Source organism: Arachis stenosperma, chromosome 2 (genome assembly GCF_014773155.1).
Source record: "Arachis stenosperma cultivar V10309 chromosome 2, arast.V10309.gnm1.PFL2, whole genome shotgun sequence".
NCBI classification, from domain to species: Eukaryota; Viridiplantae; Streptophyta; class Magnoliopsida; order Fabales; family Fabaceae; genus Arachis; species Arachis stenosperma.
In genome coordinates this window covers 85,294,416-85,320,101 of record NC_080378.1, presented here as the reverse complement: position 1 = coordinate 85,320,101, position 25,686 = coordinate 85,294,416, and the positions used below count along the sequence as shown (strand labels likewise).

Sequence of the window (25,686 nt, the reverse complement as noted above, 5' to 3'; positions counted from 1 at the left end):
GCTCGAGAACACAAAGGTTGGTAACACTTGTTTCACTGTCTGCTCTAACTGAATCGGTTAATCCAACCATCTGACAGATCTGTTTCGACTTTCTATTGAAGAGCGCGCAACGCCGAATGGATAGGGTCGAAGCGGAATTGGTGACGATTCGGTTGTTGGTGGGCGGTCTCAGAGAGCCTGTGAGCCAGAGGCTACAGGAACATGCGGATCAAGTCAACGCAACGTCCGATGGAAACCGGATCGAGAAGCAGAGACAACCTGTTCCCGAAAGGGTACACATGCACAACCCGATGTCACGCACCTCCATTACCAACCGTAGACAGTTGATGCATCCAGGAACGATGAAGAAGAGACATCATCAATCGTCGATGATAAGCGGCGGCGGAGACGTCGAAATGTCTGTTTACGATGAAGAAGACGATCCGAAACGGGCCATGTATCCAAAGATGTGCAGGTCAAATACGCTCGTCGACGAAAATAACTCGAAGGGTGGCTTGGCTACAAACTTCTTCAATCGATTCAAGGAAAAGGTATACGGGGGTAACCGAGGGACTATATCCGCCGAACGGACGAACAATGCAGCCAACCCGACAAGACGCAATGGACTGCAGCCAACGCAAAACAGAAAATGCAGTTTTCCCTTTAACACAATGACGTCATCCGACGAGAGCTCATCGAAGCCTGAAAGCAGCCACGGACGGACAGCCGACACCTACAAGCATATTCCGCGACGACCCCTCTCAAACCTGACCAAGAATGGAACAAACACCGCCAACGCATGGCCCATCTCTCAGCACGCGATGGACATCTGTAGCTACGTCTACGACCATGATTCTGACCCAACGTGGGTATTGTATACGAACATCAACGGCTGAATATGCCGTGCGGCGTCATTAGTGCCGGAAGGCAGTTAAAATTGCCCTCAGAGTGTAACATCTTCCATTTATTGACCGCAGGGAGATCGTTGTACGCATCGGGTCGCAACATGCAACTCGTTCTGACATGGGATGCCTGTTAGACGGGCGGCAACCAACCCAGAAGGCACGTAGCAATCGATCGGACCCTCTTCGAATAAATGGATTTACTTCCGCTGACCCGGGTTTATTACTTCCATGTGAAGTCTGAATTTTTTTTTTCGGATTTCACTTGCAGATAATGGAGATGATCACGATCATGGTTGCATCGGAGGGAGAAACCGATGGAGATCACCGTCGATCCGTGTGGTGCTTGCACCCGAATTTTGCGGTACGACGAAAACAAACTTCCCTACTTCATTTTAATGCATAACTATGATTTAACCGTAGCTGTTATAACACGAACCTTGTACCGTTGACATATGCCGGTCACTTGTTTCAACCTCTGAATACTCGCTGAGTAACCAGTCCGATGTAATGGATGGCGTCCACCCTGAAATTTTGGCACAGCGATACGGGAAAGAACACATGCACCCGACTGAAGACCTGCGCATTGTAAGCTACCGACCAATAAGATTCTTGTACGCATGTTCTGGTCATGGTCAGACTGAATTTTGAGTCTCTTCTGGTTTTCGGCTTTTTCTATCGATCGCAGGTCTATATGCCAGTACTAGAAGAAGACTATGAGAATCACTGGTTCTTGGCCGTGGTTGACCTGTCAGACAAGCAAGTCTATCAATTTGACACGAATGCGACTAAAGAATCAAAGGCAAGAAGGAGACGTGTCATACAATGCATGGTACGCGACCAACATAAGTAAGATCATCGTCCTATCCAAATACGCTAATCTATTTTATGTTTTTGAATATGTGCTAGCTTACTGCCCTGGATGGAATTGTTGCAACTGACGGGTATAAAAACTTACGCTCTAAGGCCGCTCCGGAGTTTGCCAGTATGGAAATCATGTCCGCACCGGGAGTGCCCAAAAACAGCAGCAGTACAGACGCTGGCATTTGGGTTATGCAGTGGATGGCAATGGGACGCAGGTTCACGTACGCGGTGTTGCCAATTGTAAGTTAACGCATGCAAACAGGTAAAATGCATGCAATTGCAGTAAGTGTCTCTAATAAACGCGGTATTGACCATTGTAGCTGGACGAAGAGAAGATCAGGATAAAAATGGCAATTGCACTGCTAACGGGAAGATGCAACGAGGAAAGTGGTGCATTGCTTGCTAAGTCGGCCGCGAAGAAGGGAAAGCGCGAGTAAAATACGTCTGAAGGGGCGGAATTCAACGTCTTTTTTTTTTTGGTTAACTCATGCACTACAGTTTTTTTCGTGGACTGATTATACCATGGGCCATACTTCTTATTACGGTTATGGGCCCCTACTTTTAATCTATACTTATCTTGGGCCCCTTTACGTTATTCGATGTTGGGCGGTTGGACGAGTACGGAATCTGGGTTTTGACTCGACTCGGTTTTTCCGGACCATCACGAACACGGAAGAAAATGTTATCTTCCAGCACGTGCAAACAATTTAAAAAAGGTTTTTTTCAGGGAAAAAAAAGTTAAAAACGGTAAATGTACAAAATGTAAAAAATAACGTGATTATCTGCGTCGTTCGAAAACATCAATCCATCCATCCATCCATCAACAAGTCCAGGCTGACAATACGAACTCATTACTCACTGACCCACGCAATGGAATGAATGATAACACTAGATTAGGCCTAAATTTAAATCCTGTGCTCATGCGGTGGTAATCGAATTTTTTTTTTTAAAATCCGGTAGTTGCCATTGGTAAGTGCAACTATATTAATGCCCCATTAATGTCCACTCTAATCAGTTTTAAGTGTTACTTATTAAAAAAGATAACTTTGAACGGCGGGAGTTGTTTCGCCTGTTTAACGCGCGTAGGTTCGTACGTTACCCAAAAAACAAAAATCACATACTTTTCGAAGAAGGGAAGCCATTGTTGGATACTCAACAGCTTCCGGCAGTTAAGAACCCAAAACCGTCAAAGAAATCGCAGACGAGGTATCACCATGCCGCAGCTCGCTGATTTTCGCTTCTTCAGATTCATAATCCCCAACATGGAGAATCAAATTGTAAGTTTTAACTTTTTATGTTCTACTCACATAACCCCAAGGCCAGCATGCAAGCCCACATCATTATCGATTTTTTGCTCCTGCAGAGATTGCCGGTGCCCTTCTCCAACGTTGTACGGGATAACATGAGGAACCCCGTCGAGGTAATCACCACAAACGGTCAGTCGTGGAGCATCTCGTGGGATGTGGACGAGGAGCATCCGCATCAAATCGTATTCACCGGCGGCTGGCGAGCCTTTTACGAACACTACCACCTGCGAATCGGTGACTCAATGCTGCTATCGTATCACCAACCCAAGTTTTTCTATGCGGCCATCCACGACACAACATACTTCGAGATCAACTACGGAAGGTAACAATATCATTCTAGCGGGTTATTGGTATGCAATCGGCTAACTCGTTTGTTTTATGCTGTTTTACGCCACCAGAAACTTGAGAAACGGAAGTCTTCCGGCAATACCCGCACATGGCAACTATACAGTCCAGTTCTTCACGATAATCCCGGTGAACGCCCCTGATACACTGGTATGGAACCCAATTTCAATTCCTTTAACACCTGCAATCATCAATCCATCCATCTGTGGCACATTGTAACCCTTTTGTTTTTCCACCATCCACTACAGAAGCTCCCGCTACGGTTCTCCCGGGCATATGGCCAGTCCCTACCGCGACCACTGACCCTAACCACGCCTACAGGACATCGTCATCGCGTGGGCTGGAATATGCAACCTAACGGGAGGATCGTGCTTCATGGAGGATGGGAGGTGTCCGGGCATGCTATGGCCTAAGGGATGAGTGGCTTGTGCTGTTCCGTTATCACGCCGTTCAGAACACAATGTACGTCATGTTCTTCAACGGTCAAACAATGGAAATCAACTACTTCGCCCATGACGGCCCCGGGACGGACTCCACTTGTATAACCGAACCGTCGGCCCCCAGGTCAAGGCACATAGCCGATGGGTTCAGATCGACCAATCCGTTCTTTGTAAGTCCAATCGTGCACCGCGTGGCAAACCGTTTTCTCGTAAGTGTGCCGACAATTGTTTTTAAGGCAACTATTTCATATCCTATTGTTCTAGTCAACTATTTTATTGATCTAACCAAAGAGATGTCTTCACTTCCAGCCGAATGTCCCCCCTCTCCCGGGAGTATGCGAGGATAGCCCAATTACGATTACCAACGACAGGGGCGCGTGGACCGTTCGGTATACGCACTATGTCGGGAGGACGAACGGATGCTTTGGAATTGGCTGGTCTGCCTTAGCAATTGCATGCCAACTAAGACACGGCCATGTTTGTGTCTTCGAACGGCTTGCGCCGCAAGAATACCGGCTGCATATATATTGACAACTCCGGTCCCCTAAACCCGAAGCCACCGTCCCCAACCCCATCCAAGTCACTCGGTCAAGTACGGTGGTGCAACCTGCATGTCCAGACATCTGTATCTTGAATCTATATATTATTAGGGCCCAGGAATACAATTCTACCTTCCCGTCATTAGCTTATTTTTTGGATGATAAACACGGTAATCGTTTCTGTCGTTAACGTGCACGTTGCATTGCAAATGGACTGATGTGCCAATATTAGAAATGTATGTCAATTTGTGCCTTTGAACTTTGAATGTTAATTTAAGCTGTGAACCTTGAATGTAATCCGATTCACTTCACCTGCATTTTGTATCTTTGCATTTTTAATTTTGAATCTTCACACTGAGGTGTTAATAACCCCAAAATGCTAATCAGTGGTGGTTGTTTATTGAGTCGAAGTTGTTGCCGTGCTTCATTTAGTGCATTTTACTCCTCACTTCAGGTGTTTTAAGCGTGTGTTTTAAATTACATCAACAAGCAACGACCCCTTACAAAGAACTTCAAGGTCGCGATTGAACCACATGCATTTTCCAACGAGAATTTTTTATGAGACTGAACCACATGCATTTTCCAACGAGATTTTTTAAGATACGTGCATCTGAATATCCACTGAACGTTACTACCAACTACATACAAAATATCTACTTACCATACATACAAAATATCCACTGAACATAGAATGGCTGTAAAAATGCCCCTAACGACCGAATAATAATACATCAAGTTTGACAGTCGATTTGCAGCTACTCGCATGACACCACTTAAACCCTACACATCCTGAATCCCGGTTAAAAACGGTGATATCTATAGAACACTTACATACCAAGGACAGCCAACATACCAACAACTTGTTTTAACGTGGACGACATGAAGACGGTTCTGTACCTATTTGACATGCAGACACCGAACGGTGTGCGGCTACAACCTACCGGAGAACGTCAAAGGGTTCGACCAACCTGCCGTTGCAACACACGGTGGTGACGACTGTAGGCCCCCTTTGCTCAATCGGCGAGAGACATGACTGGCCCGGACGTCTTGGGCCCAGCAAAGTCGCTGTTAGCAAACCCGGCCTGCGTGTCACTATCGGAGCATTGGAACGAAGGAATCTCCGCGGTCGCATACAGATCGCCGGATAGGTTATCATAGACCTAACACCAATGTAAAAAACAAACGATTAGATCCATTTAACAGACCACAAAACTTAACTACATCGTCTATAGAGCGACCAACCCACCATGTCAGTGTCCATCGAATCCATGTCCTCTGCAACTGAGCTGGATGGTTCCATTGTGCGACGCTCCGGACACGTCGTCCTGTTGTGTCCCACCTCCCGGCACAAACGACATCGCTGGGTCTTCTTTCCACCGTGACCACCGTTACCCTTTGTACTGCGCCTGGGTGGATTTCGCGCCGGGGGTCTCCCGCCCTCACTAGGTGGCCCCTCGTGTTGAAAACTGCTGTTCCCTGCATCTTCGTCCTCGAAGTGCTTCAGCATCAGCACAGCTATGTCTCTTGCAAACTGGAACTTCTCGGTGCTGTGACATGCAATCTTGCACACTTTCCGGTACCAATCCATCAGGCACCAGTGTTGCGTCAGTTGTACAGAATCCCAAATCACGCCCATCGACTCCACCGCCACAAGTTTTGCATCCTTCGTCCATCTCGGTAATATCAGAGACCTCGGGATCTCATGAACATTGTTAAGAACAAGCACCGCAATTATATGTTCGCAGGGGACCCCGAAACATTCCATTCTCATGCACGTGCATCGGATCTCCCTCGCATCAGATGTTGCAACAACACGCCACTCCTTCCCCGGAGTGCCGTATCGAGAGACGGTGTGGATAAAATAGGAACCGTTGTCTTCAGAGTCAACCACCCGCATTGCACAGGCCCTGTCAAGAATGGGAACAAACAAATAGAATATCGCACGAGTGTAGTTGTCGGCCGCACTCCGCTCCAGCTGTTTCAGGTTGGTGGTCATAACAGGCTCACCCTTTGCGCACTCGAAATCAGCCTCCACCTCCTTTGCGCGGACGAACATCAAGCATCGATGGAAATGACGTAAAAACTCAGTGTAGCTGTATCGAGACTTAACATACCGTGATATCACAGCGTGCAAGCCCTCGCACCTTGATGTTGTTCGAAATCCGGCAAAGAACTTTCCCCGTATGTGTGCTGTGGCCCAGCTGTGCCTTCTTTCGTACATGTCCTGTACCCATCTTTTATCGGCCACTCCAAATTTCTCAACCATCTCAAACCACTTTCTCTGAAATGTTCGGACCTCGTAGTCGCCGAGCATGCAATCCCTAAACATCCTAGTGAATTTGGGCTTTCCAATGTTGCTCGTGGCGTTTCGGAGTAGATGCCAAGCGCAGAGTCGATGGTGAGCCTCCGGAAAAACTTGCTCGATCGCAGACTTCATTTGCCTGTCACCGTCGGTTATTATGGACACGGGAGCCTTCCCTTTCATTGAAGTTTGCAACTGCTGAAGCAGCCAGACATATGTCTCTTCTTTCTCGTCTGCCACCAATGCAGCGGCAAAGACAACGGTTTGGTTGTGGTGATTCACACCGGAGAATACTACGAGAGGTGAAAGGTAAACGTTTTTCTTGTAAGTTGCATCAAACGCAACCATGTCTCCAAACACCTGGTAATCAATTTGGCTGGTGCCGTCACACCAAAACAAGTGTTGCAGCACGCCCTCACCGTCAACGACTTCCTTGTAGTACAGTGCGGGATCATTTGCCTTGCACTCTCGGAGATACCTCAAGCACGATTCCGCATCTACGCCACCCTCCCTTCGTTGCTTCGCATTTACATTGTGCATGTCCCTTGTTGTGTACGGGACATTATGATACCCGCCGGCCAGGCTCGCCATAAAACCGTGGATTCGGGAGACGCCAATGCCCCCTTTGCGCATATCGTTCATCTGCTGGATGTCCGCTTCGCTCATCCTCCGATGGCCCGGGAGCATGGAAGAAAATCGCAACTCAAGAACGTGATGGTTATGCGCGTCTGAAAAGAACGCAACGTGCCAACGTCCTGATTCATCGTCCATGCGGAGTAACATCCTCGCAGGGCATCCACACCGTGTCTCGGCCCTCGGCCTCTTTTGCCGGTTAGGCATCGAGTAGAACTTCGGGGATCGGAACCCTTGTCGGTGGCACACGAACTCCTGCCGTATCCTTACTTCGCCGCGTTTTTCGCTTCTGGAACGTCTCGCGCCGAATCCATGGTGCTTTGCATATTGCTGATAGAACTCAAATGCAATGTCAACATCTCCGAAATTAAACCGGAGAACATCCTCCGCGCTCAAGTTCAAAAAATCAATCCAACCTATGGACTCGCCGGAATCAACGGCGTAAAACTCGTCTTCCGCATAATTCTCAAACATTCCTCCGGCGCCATCCAAACCGTCTTCCAATTCGACCGCATCCCCATTGTCGACATCGGCCTCTGCATGACGGTCGTGTTCTGTATCGTCTTCCTGAAACTCGTCCATCCCTGCAGAGCCTTCGCCCTCAAACGATCCAACTCCGTCCTCTGCTCCGTCAGACATTTCTGGTTCATCGGCAACGCCGACGCCCCCAGTGGTATCTTCATCCCCGGCAACCCTGTGCCAAACAGCAATAATGCGGTAATTTAGAGAAACACGCAAAATTGGGAGATGTCCTCCAAAGAAAATTCCAGTCCTGTGACGAAGAAAAATGGGGATATTTGTAAATCAAGTGAAGGGTGATAATACAACGGGTACCTTCTTTCCATTGATGGAGACGGCGAAGCCATCAACTGCCGAAGACAACCGACGATGCAGATCAGGCTCCGTCGTCGTCAGAGGTGAGGCTATTTGTGGGCTTGGATCCGCTTGAACAGACGAGTTATCTGAGTGGGAAGGCTTCGGTCGTTCTCGGTGGAAATAGGGAGGGACGGTGCGATTGCGACGGAGGGGAAGGGGAGGAAGAGGCCGCGATTGCGACGGAAGGGAAGGGGAGTAAGAGGACGTTATTGCGACGGGGGGAAAGGGGAGGAAGAGGGTGCGGTTGCGACGGAGGGGAAGGGGAGGAAGAGGTGCGAGTGCGAAGGAGGAAAAGGGGAGGAATAGGGCGGCAGTAATAGTTGATAACCAAATATTGAGTGTCCAGCTAATTCTAACAATTAAGTTAATTGTATGCATTTTAAAATTCGTAAAAATGATCCCTACTTTATATGAATTTGCAAAAAGAACCCACAAAAAACATTAAATTTTATTTTGGCACTTCCTGGCTCACCGATGCGCCAAACTCCAAAATGGCGTTTTGGTGCGCTAACTGGGGCAGCGTACCGAATCCGTCCCCTTCTTTCTCTTACTATAAACAAATGCAATTCTCTCTCTTTTTACTTTTAATACTTCTTTCTATCTTTATATATATATTTATGCAATTATCTCTCTCTTTACATTTTATACTCTTTTCTATCTTTATATATATATACACATTACAACATATAATATTATTATATATATACAAATTATTATTGAGCTAATTATTTTAATGTTAGAGTCTTATATTAATACATCTTTATTTTATATTTAATATATCTTTTATTTATTTCACAACATAATATATAACAATCATTTTTTTTTGTGATTTTCATGGTCAAATTAATTAAAACACTCTCCATCGTGACAGTTCAGAATTGAAAGACCAATTTGATCATCTTATAATAATAATTAACGGACCAACTTTTTGTTCCCTCGTTAATTCATATTGACTCTGTCTCTACTATTATGCTTCATCGCTTCCTATGTAAAAATTGTGCTGCCTAGTAATGTTTATGTAGTTTATGGTTTTGGTCTGTTTTTTTTTTTTTTTAACTCTTGCTCTACAATCATTCGCACCACAAATTAACGTGGAAAGCAGAGCTGCGGACACACACCGTGAACCTGCTTCAGCTCCTCCACCAAATTAATTTTTGTAGAATGCTAACTTCATAACCATAGCGATGAAACTGTGTTCAGAAGTAAACTAACGAAGACATGCGTGACCTCAACATCATGTTGTGGCGTACGCCGTTTTCCGGTAGTATGCGTACGGTTTCAGCAGCAGAGCTCAATTCCATGATAGATGCTTACGTACGCAACAACAACGTACGCCAAGCACGCAAACTGTTTGACGAAAATCCCTCAACCCGCTCCCTTGTTTCCTGGAACATGATGATGATGGCCTACGTTCAACAACATCAAATTCGACATGCCCATGACCTATTCGACCAAATTCCCCAAAGAGATGCCGTTTCGTGGAACATCATGCTCGCTGGTTTTCAGAGAACCATGGACACTCACAGGTCTTTCCAGTGTTTCTTGCAAATGGGAAGAGACGGTATTGGGCCGAATGACTACACACTATCCATATTGCTCAGATCAGTTATGGGTACTCATTTTGATGTTTTGGTGCAGCAGCTTCATGCTCTTGCACTGCATTTGGGACTCAACTTGAATGTGTTTGTTGGGTCTGCTTTGATCAAAGCTTATGGGAGTTTAAGGTTGAAGGTGGCTTTGGGTCGTGTGTTTGATGATATATTGATAAAGGATGTAACATCTTGGAATGCTTTGGTTTCCGGTTACATGGAAATAGGAAGTATGGTCGATGCTCAAAAAGCATTCGACCTCATGCCTGAAAGAAACATCATTTCTTGGACTACTTTGGTCAATGGTTATATCAAGAACAAGAGACTTAACAAAGCAAGGTCTGTATTTAACAGGATGGGGGAGAGAAATGTGGTTTCTTGGACGGTAATGATTAGTGGGTATGTGCAAAACAAGAGATTTATGGATGCATTGAAGCTTTTTCTTTTGATGTTTAAGTCAGGGGCTCGTCCCAATCATTTTACGTTTTCAAGCGTGTTGGATGCATGTGCTGGTTGTCCTTCTCTTCTGATGGGCATGCAAGTCCACCTTTGTCTAATCAAGTCTGGCATAACAGACGATGTAATCTCATTGACATCCCTTGTTGATATGTATGCAAAATGTGGGAATATGGTTGCAGCATTTAGTGTGTTTGAGTCCATTCGAAACAAGAATTTGGTGTCGTGGAACTCGATAATTGGTGGTTATGCCATGCATGGTCTTGCAACTCAAGCACTGGAGCAGTTTGATAGAATGGAAAGAGTTGGTGTCACACCTGATGAAGTTACATTTGTGAATGTGTTATCAGCATGTGTACATGCAGGTCTTGTTGAAGAAGGTGAGAAGCACTTTGCCAACATGGTGGCCAAGTATAGGATCCAAGCAGAGATGGAGCACTATAGTTGCATGGTGGACCTGTATGGAAGAGCAGGGCAATTAGATAAAGCAAAGAAATTGATCAGGACTATGCCCTTTGAACCTGATGTGGTGTTGTGGGGTGCATTACTTTCAGCTTGTGGCCTGCATTCAAATATAGAACTTGGGGAGTATGTTGCGGAAAGAATCCGCAAACTAGAGAGCAATCATCCTGTTTCCTACTCAATGCTTTCAAAGATCCAAGGTGAGAAAGGGACATGGAGCATGGTAAATGAATTAAGGGACATGATGAAGGAGAAACAAATAAAAAAGCAGAAGGCATTTAGCTGGGTTGAGTGATCTCTTGATGTACATTCAGCTAAATTATGAGCAATTTATGGGGGAAGTTGTTGCCAAGAAAAGAGATGTCCCACTCCTTTTTTTGAGAGCCTTTGTTATGGTCATCCTCAAACCACTCCCCATGGAACAAGAATTTATTTCCTTGCTTGGCTTCTGAATAAATCAAATGCTTGTGTTGGGGGGTTTTCAACTGCTGCTGAAACGAATGCCTAGCAAATGATTCGGGTTTGGGTAATTGCTTTGTCTTCATACGCCGTCAATGTTTTATGTGGGGTTGGAGAGGGGAAGTGTCATATGCACAGTTGTATAAAACGAGTTCCCTATGCCTCCCCAGTACATTTCATGTTTGCAGCCAAAGCTGTGTAGCTGGATAAGAAGATTTTGATCTGCAAGAAGTGATAACAGACACAAAATTATGGCGGGGACAATGAATTTTATGAGTGATCATAAAATAAAATGTTTCGCTCTGCTCTTCCTTATAAAAAGTATGAAAGATATATAACTAACTGAAATTCATTTCCCGACCTTGATTACTTCATTCTTCCATTTAATTTCTTCTTATACTCTGAAATTACTATTGTTGTTCATCTTCCTTTGCTATACTACCTCTACATTGTTATGGTTCTTCAATAATAATCCTCGATAGCTTGCAATTGATATCACAGTTGTCATAATTATATGACTACATTTTATGTAGTCCAAATTCTATTTAGACAAATATTCGATAGACTTTTTAATTGTTAAGGAAATAAATCACTGTGCGATCACTATGTCATTTCGTCGGGATCAGTGTGTCATTTTGTCTTGCCTCTTAAGAAGGTTCACCCTCTTCTCTTCACTACTCATCCATTTGGCAGATGTCATTATTTTTTTACATCCATCACTAGGAAGCAAGACAAGTTAGCGCCTAGCGGTGGCAGCTACTAAAACATGAGATAGCACGAGAAATGGGAGAATTAAAAGTCGGCAGTGTACACTGTCAAAGTCATACTCTACCCTAGCTTCTTCCTTCTTTTTGTTTTGTGTAGTGTTTCTTCAACACTTAACTCATGAACATATCCATATTATTCAGTGATTCAGTCTACATATAAAAGGAAACCCTTTTTTTCTATCAGTAAATAAACTCAGAAGGATCCAAAACTGGAATGTGACTATGTGATGAGTACAAGTTTCAGAGCACACAAGGCATTAAAAACAAAGAAACATAAAATTGTTTCAATAATAAGTTCACAAGTGGATGTACCAAACCCTCAATGCATCCAATAATTTTAAGAGTTTTATTTTAGGTTATTAATATCTCTATGTTGATCATATATTAGCTACAAATTTGCGATAGTGGCCGTCCACCAACTCCATTGGGGTATCAACATTACCATCCCTTTGTGATAACATAAACGCACCACAAGTAAAACGTGTAGCTGTTTCCTTGGATAATACACCGTGTTTCACATTGTGAAATCTTCCATTGCTCCATATCTATATAGAGATACAGTTCAATCATGACATAAAAGTTTAATATATACCTTACAAATTAATATTTAAGGCCATAAGATTTATAGATACTTAAATTGGTAGTCAAATTAAAGTTTGAAAAATTATTTATTTCACAAGACTTTGTTTATATATTGCTTGCTCTATGAATGATGATGTGAGTGACTAATGATAATTGAAAGGGAAAGTATGAGGAGCCAATGAAATATTTGTACAATGTGTACAATGGAGGTTTAGAGAGTATTAGAGATATAACCATTAGTGTTACCTTTTCCCATCAGTTGAAACTTTTGGGATGAGTGGTATCATGACATGGTATTAGAGTTCTAGATTCGAAAGGTCAGGAGTTTGATCTTTGGTGAATCCCAAAATCAGTTTAACCTTTTGAGAAGATGTTTATTATCCCTAGTACTCGGATGGTTATTCTAGATAGTATGGGAATGTTCATTTTGTAACTTAATAACCCATTGTAGACATTGTACAAATAAGTCATTATCTCCTTAACGGATTCTAATTGAAATTGCATTATCTAATATCAATCAACAATGATGAAGTTCTCATTATGAATGATGGTGCAACGATTGACGATAAAAGGAAGTCCATTATGATTTAAACAAATGAATTATTGTTAATGATGAACTGATGATGACCGAAAACATAACTAATGAAACTTGAAAGATACGTGGTGGTATGAGCGATTAATAGAGGTCACAATTAATGGTTTTTTTATCTAGAATATTTATGGAGTTCACGATTAATATAAGATCTATTTCATTGTTTTTTATTTCTCATTGGGCACAGGATTCCATTGTCCCATTAAATAGTCCAAACTTTCTAGAACTAGGACCATCAAATCCTGTGCCATGAGATAGCACGAGAAATGGGAGAGAAACAGGCAGTGTATACTTTCACAAACTCATACTCTAGATTAGCTTTTTTTTGTTTAGTGTTTGTTCAAGATCTCAACTCATAAACATGCTCGACTTCTTCAGTCTATATATATAAGAGGACACCATTTGAATAATAAGTTCACAGTTTGATGCACCAAGCCTTCAATGCATCCACTCATTTCACTAATTTTATTTGATGATATTAATATCTCTAATTCACCATATATTAGCTACACATTTGCAACATTGGCCAAGAACTTTGCTAATTCCCCTCGTGCGCTAACTCGAAACTGCCTTAAATCTTCATAGTTGAATGAGCGATATAGCCGTGGGTGATTAAGGTCCACCAACTCTGTTGGGGTATCAATTTTACCATCCCTTGGTGAAAACATAAACACACCAAAACTAAGACGTGTAGTTGCTTCCTTGCATAATACCCGGTGTTTCACATTGTGAAATCTTCCATTGCTCCATATCTATACATATATACATTTCAAATCATTACATAGAAGTTTACAAAAGTGCTATTTGATATCGTACACTAAAATTAGCCGTATTCATATATAAATATATATTATTTAATTTATTTTTAATGAATATTTATATTTTAATATATATTTTATATATTAGTAATTTAGTGGTTAAAAGTTTAATATCTTACAAATTAATACTTAATGGCATAAAGGACATAGATACTTAAATTGGCAGTCTAATTGTTAGTCAAATTAAAGTTTGAAAAATTATATATTCCAACATAATTTATGTCAATTATAAGATAACTTTCTAGGTTATGGGACACTTTTGGCCAAGTCATATAATAAAAATGCCTTTTGAGCTGAGATTTCGCGAGACCTTGTTTATATATCGCTCGCTTTACAGAGGATGATGTGAATGACTAATTATAAAAGGATGATAGGTTGCTTTTGATTTTAAGAACATAATAGATAGAACACTAAAAACAGAATATAAAGAATAGAAATATTTCCTCAGATTTGATATTTAAAATTAAAATACCTAAAATTATGATATACTTGAAATATTTCCTAAGATTTGATATTTAAATTAATTGTTGAGTTAGAAAAAATAATAACAATAATTTGATAATATTCAAACATATAATATTGGGCCAAAAGTCTAAAATTGAGTGAATAATTTTTTCGGCTAGTGTGCAGGCCAAATTTAAATAAAAGAGCAACAAGCAACTAAAAATAAAAGGTTTGTTCTGTTTCTTGTTTCTGATCATTTATGAAGAGATAAAATAAAATTGTCTTTTGAAATATTAACTTGACATTCACTAGCAAAGAAGTTTCATATCCAATTCGAAATTAAAATAAATTTAAAAAAAATCATAGATTCAACTCATCTTTTTTAAGTCATTAACAAACCTTCATCAGTGTTAAGACATCATGTTTGAGTGAATTTAGTTCTATAAAAGATTTGACATTTTAATTTGGTTTTTAAAAATGATCAAAATAAGTTAAGTTGGTTATTTTTTTAATTCACGATGTTTAAGGATGACAAGTGAACAAGAAATTAAAAGTATAATCAGCTTAACTCACATTGATAGCTTTTAAGGACCAGACATTAAATATATAAAAGACCAAATTAATTGATGCAAAATCTTTGCAAAAGCATTTTAAGCATTAACTCAATAATATAGCGAAGAGTTTAATTTTAATACACTGATAACGTAAAACGTTTTACAGAGTTGTATAATCATAATCATTCTTTTGAATGGTCATTTACGCAGTTAATGTAAAAAAGTTATTTTTGTTAATATAGAGTTATATAATTAAATACAGGTGTAAAACGATTTTACAATGACAATGCCTCAAAATTAAATTCTATAACTAGAAGGATATGGTATGTTGGATTTCCAACGAATAATGTCTAATTATTTTTAAACTAATAAAATTTTAAAAGTGAAATTTTTTTTATGAAGCATATAAACCCTAAGATATTTATCAACTAGAAATCAATGACTTGAAGTTTACTTCTCATGATTAAGTGAATAATAATTTAAAAATAATGAAAATAATTTAGTTCCAAATTTGTTTCAGCCAAATTAAAAGACTATTGAAATTATGCATACTTACATGTCCAACATCTCCAATAATACAAAGGAAGGATCCAGATTGGGGAGGGACTGCCTTAAATGATCCAGAGTGGTCCATAATTTCAAGACCTCCAACTTTATCATCATCTTGAAGTAAGGTCACAAAGCTTGTATCCGTATGGATTGGTATTCCTACGGAGCCTATGCTTTCTGCATTGAAGCTATACTTGATAACCCTAAATAGCAATGGCCAGTCCTTAAAATCAGTACTCACTACGTCCAAAGACTCGGCCATTTTTTGTGATACACTTGTTGCCAAGTCATTAACAGCTTCACCATATGCCTCAATTGTTTTCCTGTGAAACAAACAAAGTCACAACCTTATAAACTGAGAAGACGCAACTACCAATGTGAAAACTCATGCTGTTAGGGTAGAGTTGGTTGAGGTGAGTGAGAAGAGTTGAGAGACAATATGCACAACTAGCAAAGAAAAGAAAATGACAGTGTGAAAAATATTGATGAATCTCATTCAATTAAGCTGCAGAATTAAGTTTATCTACATAACGGAAATTCTAACTAACATCGAACTCTAGCTAACTAACTTAGGTTGACTTCTAACTCAAATTTTCTTTAACTCACTCTTAAATACCTAGTTATAACAACTAACTTCAGCAACTAGTAGCCAGCATAATTAACTTTGCATACATGACAGTTAGTTATGCATGCATGCATTGACCTACGTTTTTTGCTTTGATTGGCTGAGTGCTATCCTCCTGAACTAATATAAAACTATCATGATATGCAAGACAATTTTGATTTCATATATTTTAGTCTTTAGGATTTTGATCAATTTCGGACAAAAATACCCTTCTTTCTTCTCCTCTTCGCTAACCTTTTCCACTCTTGTCCTACTCTCGTCACCAACACCTTTCATCCCTCATTTCTACCGCCTCCATCACCTCTCCCCCTCACACCATCGACACCTTCACTAGCACCCCTTCTTACCTGGCCCACAGCAACAGCAACAACAATCATAACAATAACAACAATACGAATAATATTTAATTTTTAAAAAATTCAAAGAACAGCAAAGACACATAGAGGGGACGGGAAGCTGAGGATCGTGAGATCAAGGAAGCAGCAGAGCGCAGTGTACATCGAGATGTCCGCCGGGAGGGAGCAATCATGTGCCATATTCTTCCGCGGAGCTCTAGCGAGGTGGAAAAGGAAAAGATAAATTGACATTGGATGTTTTCGGCGATCTATTCTTCGGCCCCGGGCTCCATATGCAGCAGTGACAACGACCATAGCGGCAGTGCTTCCATCAATGTTGCTGCCTCCTTCCTCTTTCTCTCTCTCTTTATCTTTCTCTAATTGGTTCTGTCTTTCCGCTTCTCCTTTTCTATTGTTCTCTCTTTATTTCTCTCTGTTTTGTACTCTCTAGATGACGGGTGTTGGTGACGATTGGAGCAAAAGTAAAAAACGTAGTGAATTTAAATTCGGGTGATGAACAAATCGAATCTTAAGTATCGTGTGATTAGATTTTTTTTTTTTTTTGAATTTTAGAGCACATGGTAGATCAATTTTATGGTTAAAAACTCAAAATCCGATCTTGGAATTTGTTGATTTGATAGTCATCTTTCACATCTTTGGATAATACATAAAGTTCCAATAACCATGAATAACTTTACTGTTTTCTCAATATAAAAATTAAAAAGCGAAAAATTAATCATTATCTTATTATTAATTAATAATGATTGGTATAAATGTGAAATTAGTATGTTTTAACTTTTTATCAATAATTTACGTTAATTTAGTATGTTTTCTCTTTCTCGCTTCACTATCTCCAATTCTCGATCTCTCCTGGCCCCTAGTCACTCTCCAACCCCACACCTCCTCGTACTTCTCTGCTCTGCGATTTGCCTTCCTTCACCGCCGAGGCTCATTCCTCGATGTGTCACCGCTGGTTTCTGGTAGCTTCCGCCGTTGCCTCTGTTCGAGTTCTGCTCCTTCTGTTGTCACCTCAGTTCGATCTGCCCGTTCTGCCTCCGGTCCCTCTAGGCTCGGCACTACTTGGCCTCTGGGCCTGACACGCACGGCCGGTCGTTTTCTTTTATTTGACTTTTGCTTTAAAAAAATAATTTTGTTACAAGCATGATTGGAAATTTCTTTAAAGAAATAATATTATCTTTTTCTGCAATTTATTTTTCTATTTTATCTTTGTTTTTAAGTATAAATTTCCGGTCCGGTTTTGATAGTGTCGGATCGGATTGGATTGACTTCTCCAAAAGTCTGAAAAAATTTGTAATCGGTTCCGTTACCTTTGGTTGTAGGAGTCTCTGGCTCTGGATCCATTCAATGTGAATGATTGAACTTTGAACCTCAAATAAGAAAAAAAATAAAATAAAATAAAAAATAACAATAATAACAAACAACTGAGTACTGACCTCTGCTTTGGTGGCACACCCAATTGAGAGCAGAATTGGTCCACAGCCTGCGGCGATTTGTGAATGTCATAGAGTGCCAATCCCTCATAGAAAGGACTTATTTCAGATGGTGGCCTGTAGCCAGATTCAGGGATCACTGGCTTGTTCTTCGTCTTGATCTCCACGGGGAGGTCGTGAAGATACTTTGCCACTGATTTCATATCCGCCATGAGTGTTTCTGGAACCGTGTGGTTGATGATCCTGAAGCACCCACATCTCTCACATGCCTCTCTTAGCTTCTTCAACTCCTCCTCTTTGTTCCTGAGTTGCTGAAAATCTACTACAGGAACCTCCATTGTGTTTTCTTTGTCTTTGCTTTTGGTTTTATGTGTGGGTAGTTTGCACATGAATATAACAGCTCATTCCCGTAAAAGTTGGGTTAGTGCCACTTGGTTATTAAAAATAATCTCAATTATACTGATTGTATACCAAAAATATAACAATTTGGTGATTGCTACAGTACGATAATAAATTCATACGTACCGATACATTTAAAATGTGGACAAATAACAATAAGACGAGTGAAATTTATTTTTCACGTCAGCATTTAATTTTTTCTTTTTTAAATATATAATATATCACCACTTTTACTAAAACACCCTTTTAATTAAATAAAAATAAAAAATAAATTTTATTCAATTTTAATGAAAAGACTTAAACATCCTTCCTTTATTTGATTAGACAAAAATACCCTTTGAATACCCCTATCTTAACAGTTTCTCTCTTAAACCCTAGCTTCTCCACCACCGCCGCAAGGACTGCCGCCGTCCGTCGCTCTCAGGCACTACCATCGTCGTCTGGTCGTCCGTGCTTCTTCCTCCTTCAAGAATCGCATCTTCTTCTTCCTCGACCTCGGCGCGTCAGTTCCTGGTATTCATCTGCTCCATCGCGCTCCTGCCGCCGTCCGTCGGGCGTTCAGTCACCATCGTCTTCGTCTGGTCATCGCAGATTCTTCCAACCCACCACCATCTTCTGAGTTGTGTTCGTTGCCTGGCCTCTGTCTCCGTCATGATTCTGCCCCCCTCTTCTCAGACTGCTCAGTAGAAAAATCCATCTCTATTCTAGTTTTCTTCCTTCGAGTTCAGAGAACAGAAGCTCAACCAAGAACAAAACCTTAGACTTCGACGGTCAGTATGTACCCGAAGTCATGCATCATATCCCTCCAACTCCTTCCATGGCTGCTGCAAGAGAAGAATCTGAGAATGTTATGTTTGGTGCTTTGGATAATCTCTTTGCTAATACAAAGATTAAGCCTAAGGATATTGGTGTTCTTGTTGTGAATTATAGTTTGTTTAACCCAACTCCTTCACTTTCTGCAATGATTGTGAACAAGTACAAGCTTAGGGGTAACATTAGAAGCTTCAATTTGGGTGGTATGGGTTGTAGTGTAGGAGTTATAGCCATTGATCTTGCTAAGGACATGCTTCAAGTTCATAGGAACACTTATGTTGTTGTTGTTAACACTGAGAACATTACTCAGAATTGGTACTTTGGGAACAAAAAATCTATGCTGATCCCAAATTGTTTGTTCTGTATTGGTGGTTCTGCTGTTTTGTTGTCCAACAAAGGCTCTGTTAAGAGAAGAGCAAAGTACAAGCTTGTTCATGTTGTGAGGACTCATAAGGGTGCTGATGATAAAGCTTTCAGGTGTGTGTATCAAGAACAAGATGATGATGGCAAAACTGGTGTTTCTCTCTCAAAGGATCTTATGGCTATTGCTGGTGGGGCTTTAAAGACTAACATCACAACTTTGGGGTCTCTTGTTCTTCCAATAAGTGAACAGCTTCTGTTCTTTGCTACTTTGGTTGAAGCTTCTGAATGCAAAAGTGAAGCCTTATATACCTAATTTCAAGCTTGCATTTGATCATTTCTGCATTCATGCTGATGGGAGAGCTGTAATTGATGAGCTTGCGAAGAATCTTCAGCTTCTGCCTATGCATGTTGAGGAAGGGGAATAGGGTGTGGCAGATTGCATTTGGAAGTGGATTTAAGTGTAACAGGGCAGTGTGGCAGGCACTTAGGCATGTCAAGGCTTCACCCAAGTCTCCTTGGGAAGATTGCATTCATAGGTATCCAGTGCAGGTTGTTACATAGCTTTAATTTCTGCTATTCTCTCTAGTACACATAGCATAAGCCAATAATCAATCCTATTCAAGGAGATATTAGATAATGTCTCAACTGTTCAATCATCACTTTAGAAGCCTATTTTTGTTGTTATTTTTAATTATTCTAATGCTTCTATTTTAGTTACTTAATCCTTAAATTAATATTTATGTATTTGTCACTTAATCCTTTATTTCACTTGGTTGCATAAAGACTAATGTTAGATTTATATCAGCAATATAATGACTTTTGCTTTGCCTTGCTATCACGTATGAGATGCTACTAAGTTTGGTTAATCACTGTAGTCATCAAACATTTTGCTAAGTTAGGCATCGTTTTTCCTTCTGGTAATTTTTTGTGTTGTGCCAACTGGAAGAAAACCTGTCTCTGTTCCTGAGGTAACAAGTTCTGGATATGTTCTTGTGCTGAAATTAATTCTTGTTTCCTTCTGGACTATGCTTATGCTTAGAAACAAACTTTGTTCTGCCCTTCCAGTGTTTTTATGTTTTGTTTGTGTTTTTTTTTTTAAAGAAAAAGAGCAGCAGCTTTGTTTTTGGTATGCTTGGAAACCAAAATTTATAGTGTGCCAGTAACTTTGTTTTTGTAAGAAATTGCATCTTCCCAGAATCCTATAAGCTGTTGAAAATGGTTGGACTATTTTAATTATAGTGTAGGAATTTTTTGTTATAACTAGTGATGTAAGTTTATCCCATTTTTGCTTTATTAATTGCCTGTAGCTTCTGGAGAGTAAGATACAGGAGGCGAGATCAAAGGAGGATACTCTGAAAGCAAGAGCTCAATCTGCAAAATTTGTCCAAACCATTTTCTGATTGACTCGCATTTTATTACAGTCTATTCCTAATCCCTTTTAATCCTGGTTTTTTATTTATGTAATAAATGTAACTCTCTGATTTTGTTCTAGAACAATTCATTTTTTCATTGAATTTCTTGTCATTTGTTGAAAGAAAGTGAAAGAAGTTTTGTGGTCAAATATTAACTGTAGAATAGTTAGATCTCTTACGAAGAATTCTGGTGTTGGAAAGTTATGGCATTAGCATTTTTTTATTCTTCAGCTATGTTTTGTTACTATTATTTTCATATAAAACACTGAATTTTTAGCATCAATGGCCTTGTTACAACGTTTCTACTCATTGATAAAGCTAACATAGACTTCACTTATGCAATTTATAAATTTCATTGTGGATATTAATGTACAAGGAATCAAATCAAGGAATGTTACAAGCAATTGTTAAAATATGAAACTGTTATGAATATGAATATGCTTGTTGAAATTGTTAAGCTGAATATCCTTGTTGAAAGCTTGAAATATGAAACTGTTGAATATGCTTGTTGAAATTGTTAAGCTGAATATCCTTGCTGACTTGTAAGTTGTAAATTTGTTGTTTTGTTGATTTGTAATGGAAATATGAAACTGTTATGAATATGAATATGCTTGTTGAAATTGTTAAGCTGAATATCCTTGTTGAAAGCTTGAAATATGAAACTGTTGAATATGCTTGTTGAAACTGGATTTTTTGTACGAAAAAAGAAAAGAAAAGAATAATCAGTTACACAAGTAGTAAACCGTAACTGGGAAACACATGATAAAGGAATTAACTTTATAAGAAACTAATGGGAAATTGAGAGCAGAAAAGGAAAAATCAATCACACACAGAAATTCAGAAGGAAATTGAATTGAACCTGTTGAGAAAATGCAAGGGATGACTAAGAAAACTGTGAAATCACCTAGAAGTTGAGCTTAGACTTCCACGTGTTTAATCGAATTTTTTTAAGTATGAAAAACTGTTTCAACACTCTTATGCACTAATAGCTCTTAGGTTTCATAGAATTTGATTGACCAATAATTTTAATTAAAAAAAAAAGTTTAGTTCATTTTGCCTATTCCATTCTCCTAGCATTTAGTTAGTACCTAACATGTTAAAATTTTAAGTTCAGTCATGGAGAATGATGGCAAAGAGTCGTATAAGGATGGTGATCAATCTGAGAATTTAAGTGTTGAGTATGAGTGTAGTTCCGATGAAAGTGATGATATGGTGGATGTAATTGTAGATGAAGCAGAGGCAGATATAATTAATGCTGGTGGTTTGGAAAAGTTGATAACTGATTTGACCATCGAAGACATATGGGGACTGGTGTTTGATACAGAATCTCAAGTTTGTGAATTTTATGCCAAATATGCCAAGTGCTATGGATTTGTGTCCCGAAAAGACTTGAAGACGGTGGATGCTAATGGCAACATTAATACAAGCCAGTTGGTTTGCAATAAAGCAGGAGAAAGACATTGGAAGCACCTTAAAAGGGACAATCGACAAAGGGAGCATAGGGCAATTACTCGTGTCAACTGCAAGGCGAGGATTCGGTTCATTCGTCACTATAGAACGGGTAAGTGGAAAGTCAGTGTCTTTGAGAGTGAACACAATCATCCACTGTGTCCACCTAAGTACAGACATCTTATTGCCGCGAATCGTGGGCTTGATGAGGCCGATAAAACACAAGCAGATAGCTTGCGAGCATGTGGTGTTAAAACTTGCCACATAATGGGTTACATGGTTTCCCAAAAAGGTGGATATGATAAAGTGGGTTTTACTAGCAAAGACTTACATAACCACATTAGTAAGACTAGGCGTGGCAAAGTGAAAGACGGTGATGCATTTGCTGCGTTGGCCTATCTGTTTTCTAAAGTAGATAGTGACCCGTTATTTCTAGGAAAGTTCACCTTAAAGGATAGTAGGTTGGATAATTTGGTGTGGGCTGATGGAGAAAGCGTTGTTGATTACGAATGTTTTGGCGATGTACTGGCTTTTGACACCGCTTACAAGAAAAATATATACAACAAGCCCTTAGTCATATTTTCAGGGACCAACCACCATGGCCAGACGACTATCTTTGGATGCGCTCTGCTCTCAGATGAAAAGTCCGAAACTTTGAAGTGGGCACTGAAGGAATTTTTGGAAATCATGTCAGGAAAACTACCCGGAGGCATTGTGACAGACGGAGACCGTGCTACGAGAGAGGCTATTTTAGAAGTATTTCCTGGTATACCACACCGCCTTTGTGCATGGCATCTCCATCGTAATGCGGTACAGAATATAAAAAACAAGCATTTTTGGGACGATTTTAGTGTATTATTGTATGGACAATTTACCGTACAAATATTTGAACAGAGATGGAACGAGATCATATCCAAATACGGACTTGCCGAGAATGAATGGGTCCAGGTAATTTATAATGACAGAATGAAGTGGGCTACCACATATTTGAGGGAGCACTTCTTTGGCCGCATAAGAACTACTTCACAGTGTGAGGGAATTCATTCATTATTGAAGAACTATGTTGACAGTAAAATCAGTCTCCTTGAATTCATGCATAAATTTAGTGAAGTACTAAGGCATTACCGAAACAACCATCTTACTGCTGACTTTGACACCTTTTATAAGTTTCCTGTTTTGACTACGTGCTTAAAAATTTTTGAGAAACAAACTGCTGAATTTTATACTATAAATATTTTTAAACTTGTGAAAGATGAGATAGAAGCAGTAGGTGCTTTAAATGTGACTGAATGCCCAAACAGTGAATACATTGTTGAGTACAGCACGAGTGAGTATTTTAATCAGCAATGGGAATTTAAAGTATCTTACAATAAAGACAAGGACCTGTTTGTGTGTGAGTGCAGGCTATTTGAGACTCGTGGACTACCGTGCTCCCACATATTTGGGGTCTTGAAGCACCGCAATGCAAATTGCGTCCCTACATATCTTATCCTGAAAAGATGGACAAGAGATGCAAAGAGTAATTTTATATGCTCAATTGGCGAGCAAGACGCCGCTGATGATATAGCGCCCACACTTAGACGCGGTGCAATGGCATCTATTTGTTGGAAGCTTTGTGATATTTCTTCCAAAAATTCAGCAGACTATAGGGAAATCTCAGGTGAGTTACTTAAGCTAATTTCGAAGGTGCAAAATAAAGGTGATGCACAAGCAAGGCTTTCCCACACTTCAGCACTAATCGGTGATCCAGCTGTTGTGAAGTCAAAAGGGACTCCAAGAAAGGTTCCAAAAGGCCAAAAGAGGCGAAGATGTTCGCATTGTAAGTCAGGCAGGCATTTCGTTAGGACATGTCCATTACTCGCCAAGGAGGACTCCCCCGCCAAATACTCAAATGCTGAAGATGAACCAATGGTATTAATATAATGCCTTGCTTAAGGATATACTTTATGCTTACCTATTATTTTAGTGTCTTTCGCATAACTATTAAATAATGCTATATTTTGAGCAATTTTTAAAATTTTTTTTAGCAGGTTGAAGAATGTGATGCCAATAAACAGACTCCCTCTCAGAACACAAAATCAGTAAAAAATACACCCGTGCACAATAAAAATAATTTTAAAGTAAGCACTTGTCCATGGTATACCATCTATCAAATTTATTGTCATTTCAATTCAAATTTGCAACATATTATTCTCGTAGTGCTTATATTATTTCTTATTATTCTGTTACAAAAAATTCAAGGGTTGTGGAAGCAAGAAGTCTGTATCTAAATTGACAGAAACACCGAAGATTAGAGCAAATGGCAAAAAAAGTTGACAGAAGGTAACATTTTGCATATCTAATAATTTATATTAGATAATTCAAGAAGGAAAATTAAAGTATTAGTTTGAATTTAAATTATATTAATCCAATACCATAAGTGCAACCGAGAGTTTAAGGGCGAGTGAGACAAACACTTTGCATAAATTCTGTATCGTAATTATTTAAAAATTGTGATTTATGTTTAGATCGAAGAAATCAGTCTAAGTGAAGAGACATTAAAAGCTAAGACCAACACATCAGGAATAGAAGCGACCGAAGTTCCAGATGTAGCCACAACCAAGATACCAGGATTGCCACAGTATCCTATGCATCATTATCCAGTGGTCCTTCCTTATCAACCTTATGGTGGAGTCCTCCCTATTCCTTTTCATCCTGTTCCAAATGGCATGGCGTACTTCAATCAATATCCTTCTACTGCCAGAATTACATCATATCCTCAGTTTTCGCATGTCTCGTCGTATTCTAGTGGACCCCGTGATAGCAATACATGGGCTGGACTTTTGAATGAAGTCATCAACAACAAAAAGCCATAGAGTTATAATCTATATATTATATTTTTAATTTATGCAATTTGAAGTTCCAATTGAGTTATTTACTTATCAAATTCTCTGCTAGCTTCATGTCAAAGAAAGCTCTATAGCAATTCTATGCAGTTATTGAGAGAAATAACTGCCAAGAAGTTGAATATTTTGGTTAACAAAGTTAAATTTCTTGCCACTTTCTCATATAACTCAAGCTGTTTCATGAGTTGTAAAGATTCTTTAAATGATTAAGGCTCAAATATTTATTTATCATCACATGACTTGTACTGGTTTAGGCTTATAAACAATGCTTGCCTGTTTCCTTGCATAAGAAGGTGGTTGTGAATTTTCTGTCTTTATGCTGTTTAGTCCATTCACTTGCCGTTATTTTTTATTTCAGTTGAAAAATCTTTTGTTTTGTTACCAAAATGCTAAGAGTTTATTGCCTTTTGTTACTAAAATGCTAAGTGGTTATTGCCTTTTTCATTGTTACCAAAATCTTTTGCATTTTGATCATTCCCTCTTGATGCGGGAGTT

At 39.8% G+C, this 25,686-nt stretch overlaps 3 protein-coding genes and 1 pseudogene across 3 annotated transcripts; 3 read left to right on the top strand and 1 right to left on the bottom strand.

Annotated features, from left to right (window-relative positions):
• Window positions 1-9,260: 9,260 nt before the first annotated feature.
• LOC130962047 (pentatricopeptide repeat-containing protein At4g02750-like) lies at window positions 9,261-11,508 on the top strand. Its single transcript, XM_057888134.1, has one exon. The coding sequence runs from the start codon at window positions 9,406-9,408 to the stop codon at window positions 10,987-10,989; it is 1,584 nt and encodes a 527-aa protein (XP_057744117.1). The 5' UTR covers window positions 9,261-9,405; the 3' UTR covers window positions 10,990-11,508.
• A 1,878-nt stretch (window positions 11,509-13,386) lies between these two features.
• Window positions 13,387-18,260, bottom strand: LOC130960557 (2-oxoglutarate-dependent dioxygenase DAO-like). Its single transcript, XM_057885978.1, has 3 exons — window positions 17,874-18,260; window positions 15,467-15,782; window positions 13,387-13,846 (listed from the first exon to the last, which is right to left on the bottom strand). The coding sequence occupies exons 1-3, from the start codon at window positions 18,257-18,259 to the stop codon at window positions 13,601-13,603; spliced, it is 948 nt and encodes a 315-aa protein (XP_057741961.1). The 5' UTR covers window position 18,260; the 3' UTR covers window positions 13,387-13,600.
• A 790-nt stretch (window positions 18,261-19,050) lies between these two features.
• On the top strand, window positions 19,051-20,006 carry LOC130962195 (3-ketoacyl-CoA synthase 4-like; annotated as a pseudogene).
• A 1,967-nt stretch (window positions 20,007-21,973) lies between these two features.
• On the top strand, window positions 21,974-25,161 carry LOC130963099 (protein FAR1-RELATED SEQUENCE 5-like). Its single transcript, XM_057889250.1, has 4 exons — window positions 21,974-23,116; window positions 23,201-24,217; window positions 24,337-24,387; window positions 24,814-25,161. Exons 1-4 carry the CDS (start codon window positions 21,974-21,976, stop codon window positions 25,159-25,161), a joined length of 2,559 nt encoding a protein of 852 aa, XP_057745233.1.
• Window positions 25,162-25,686: the final 525 nt, after the last annotated feature.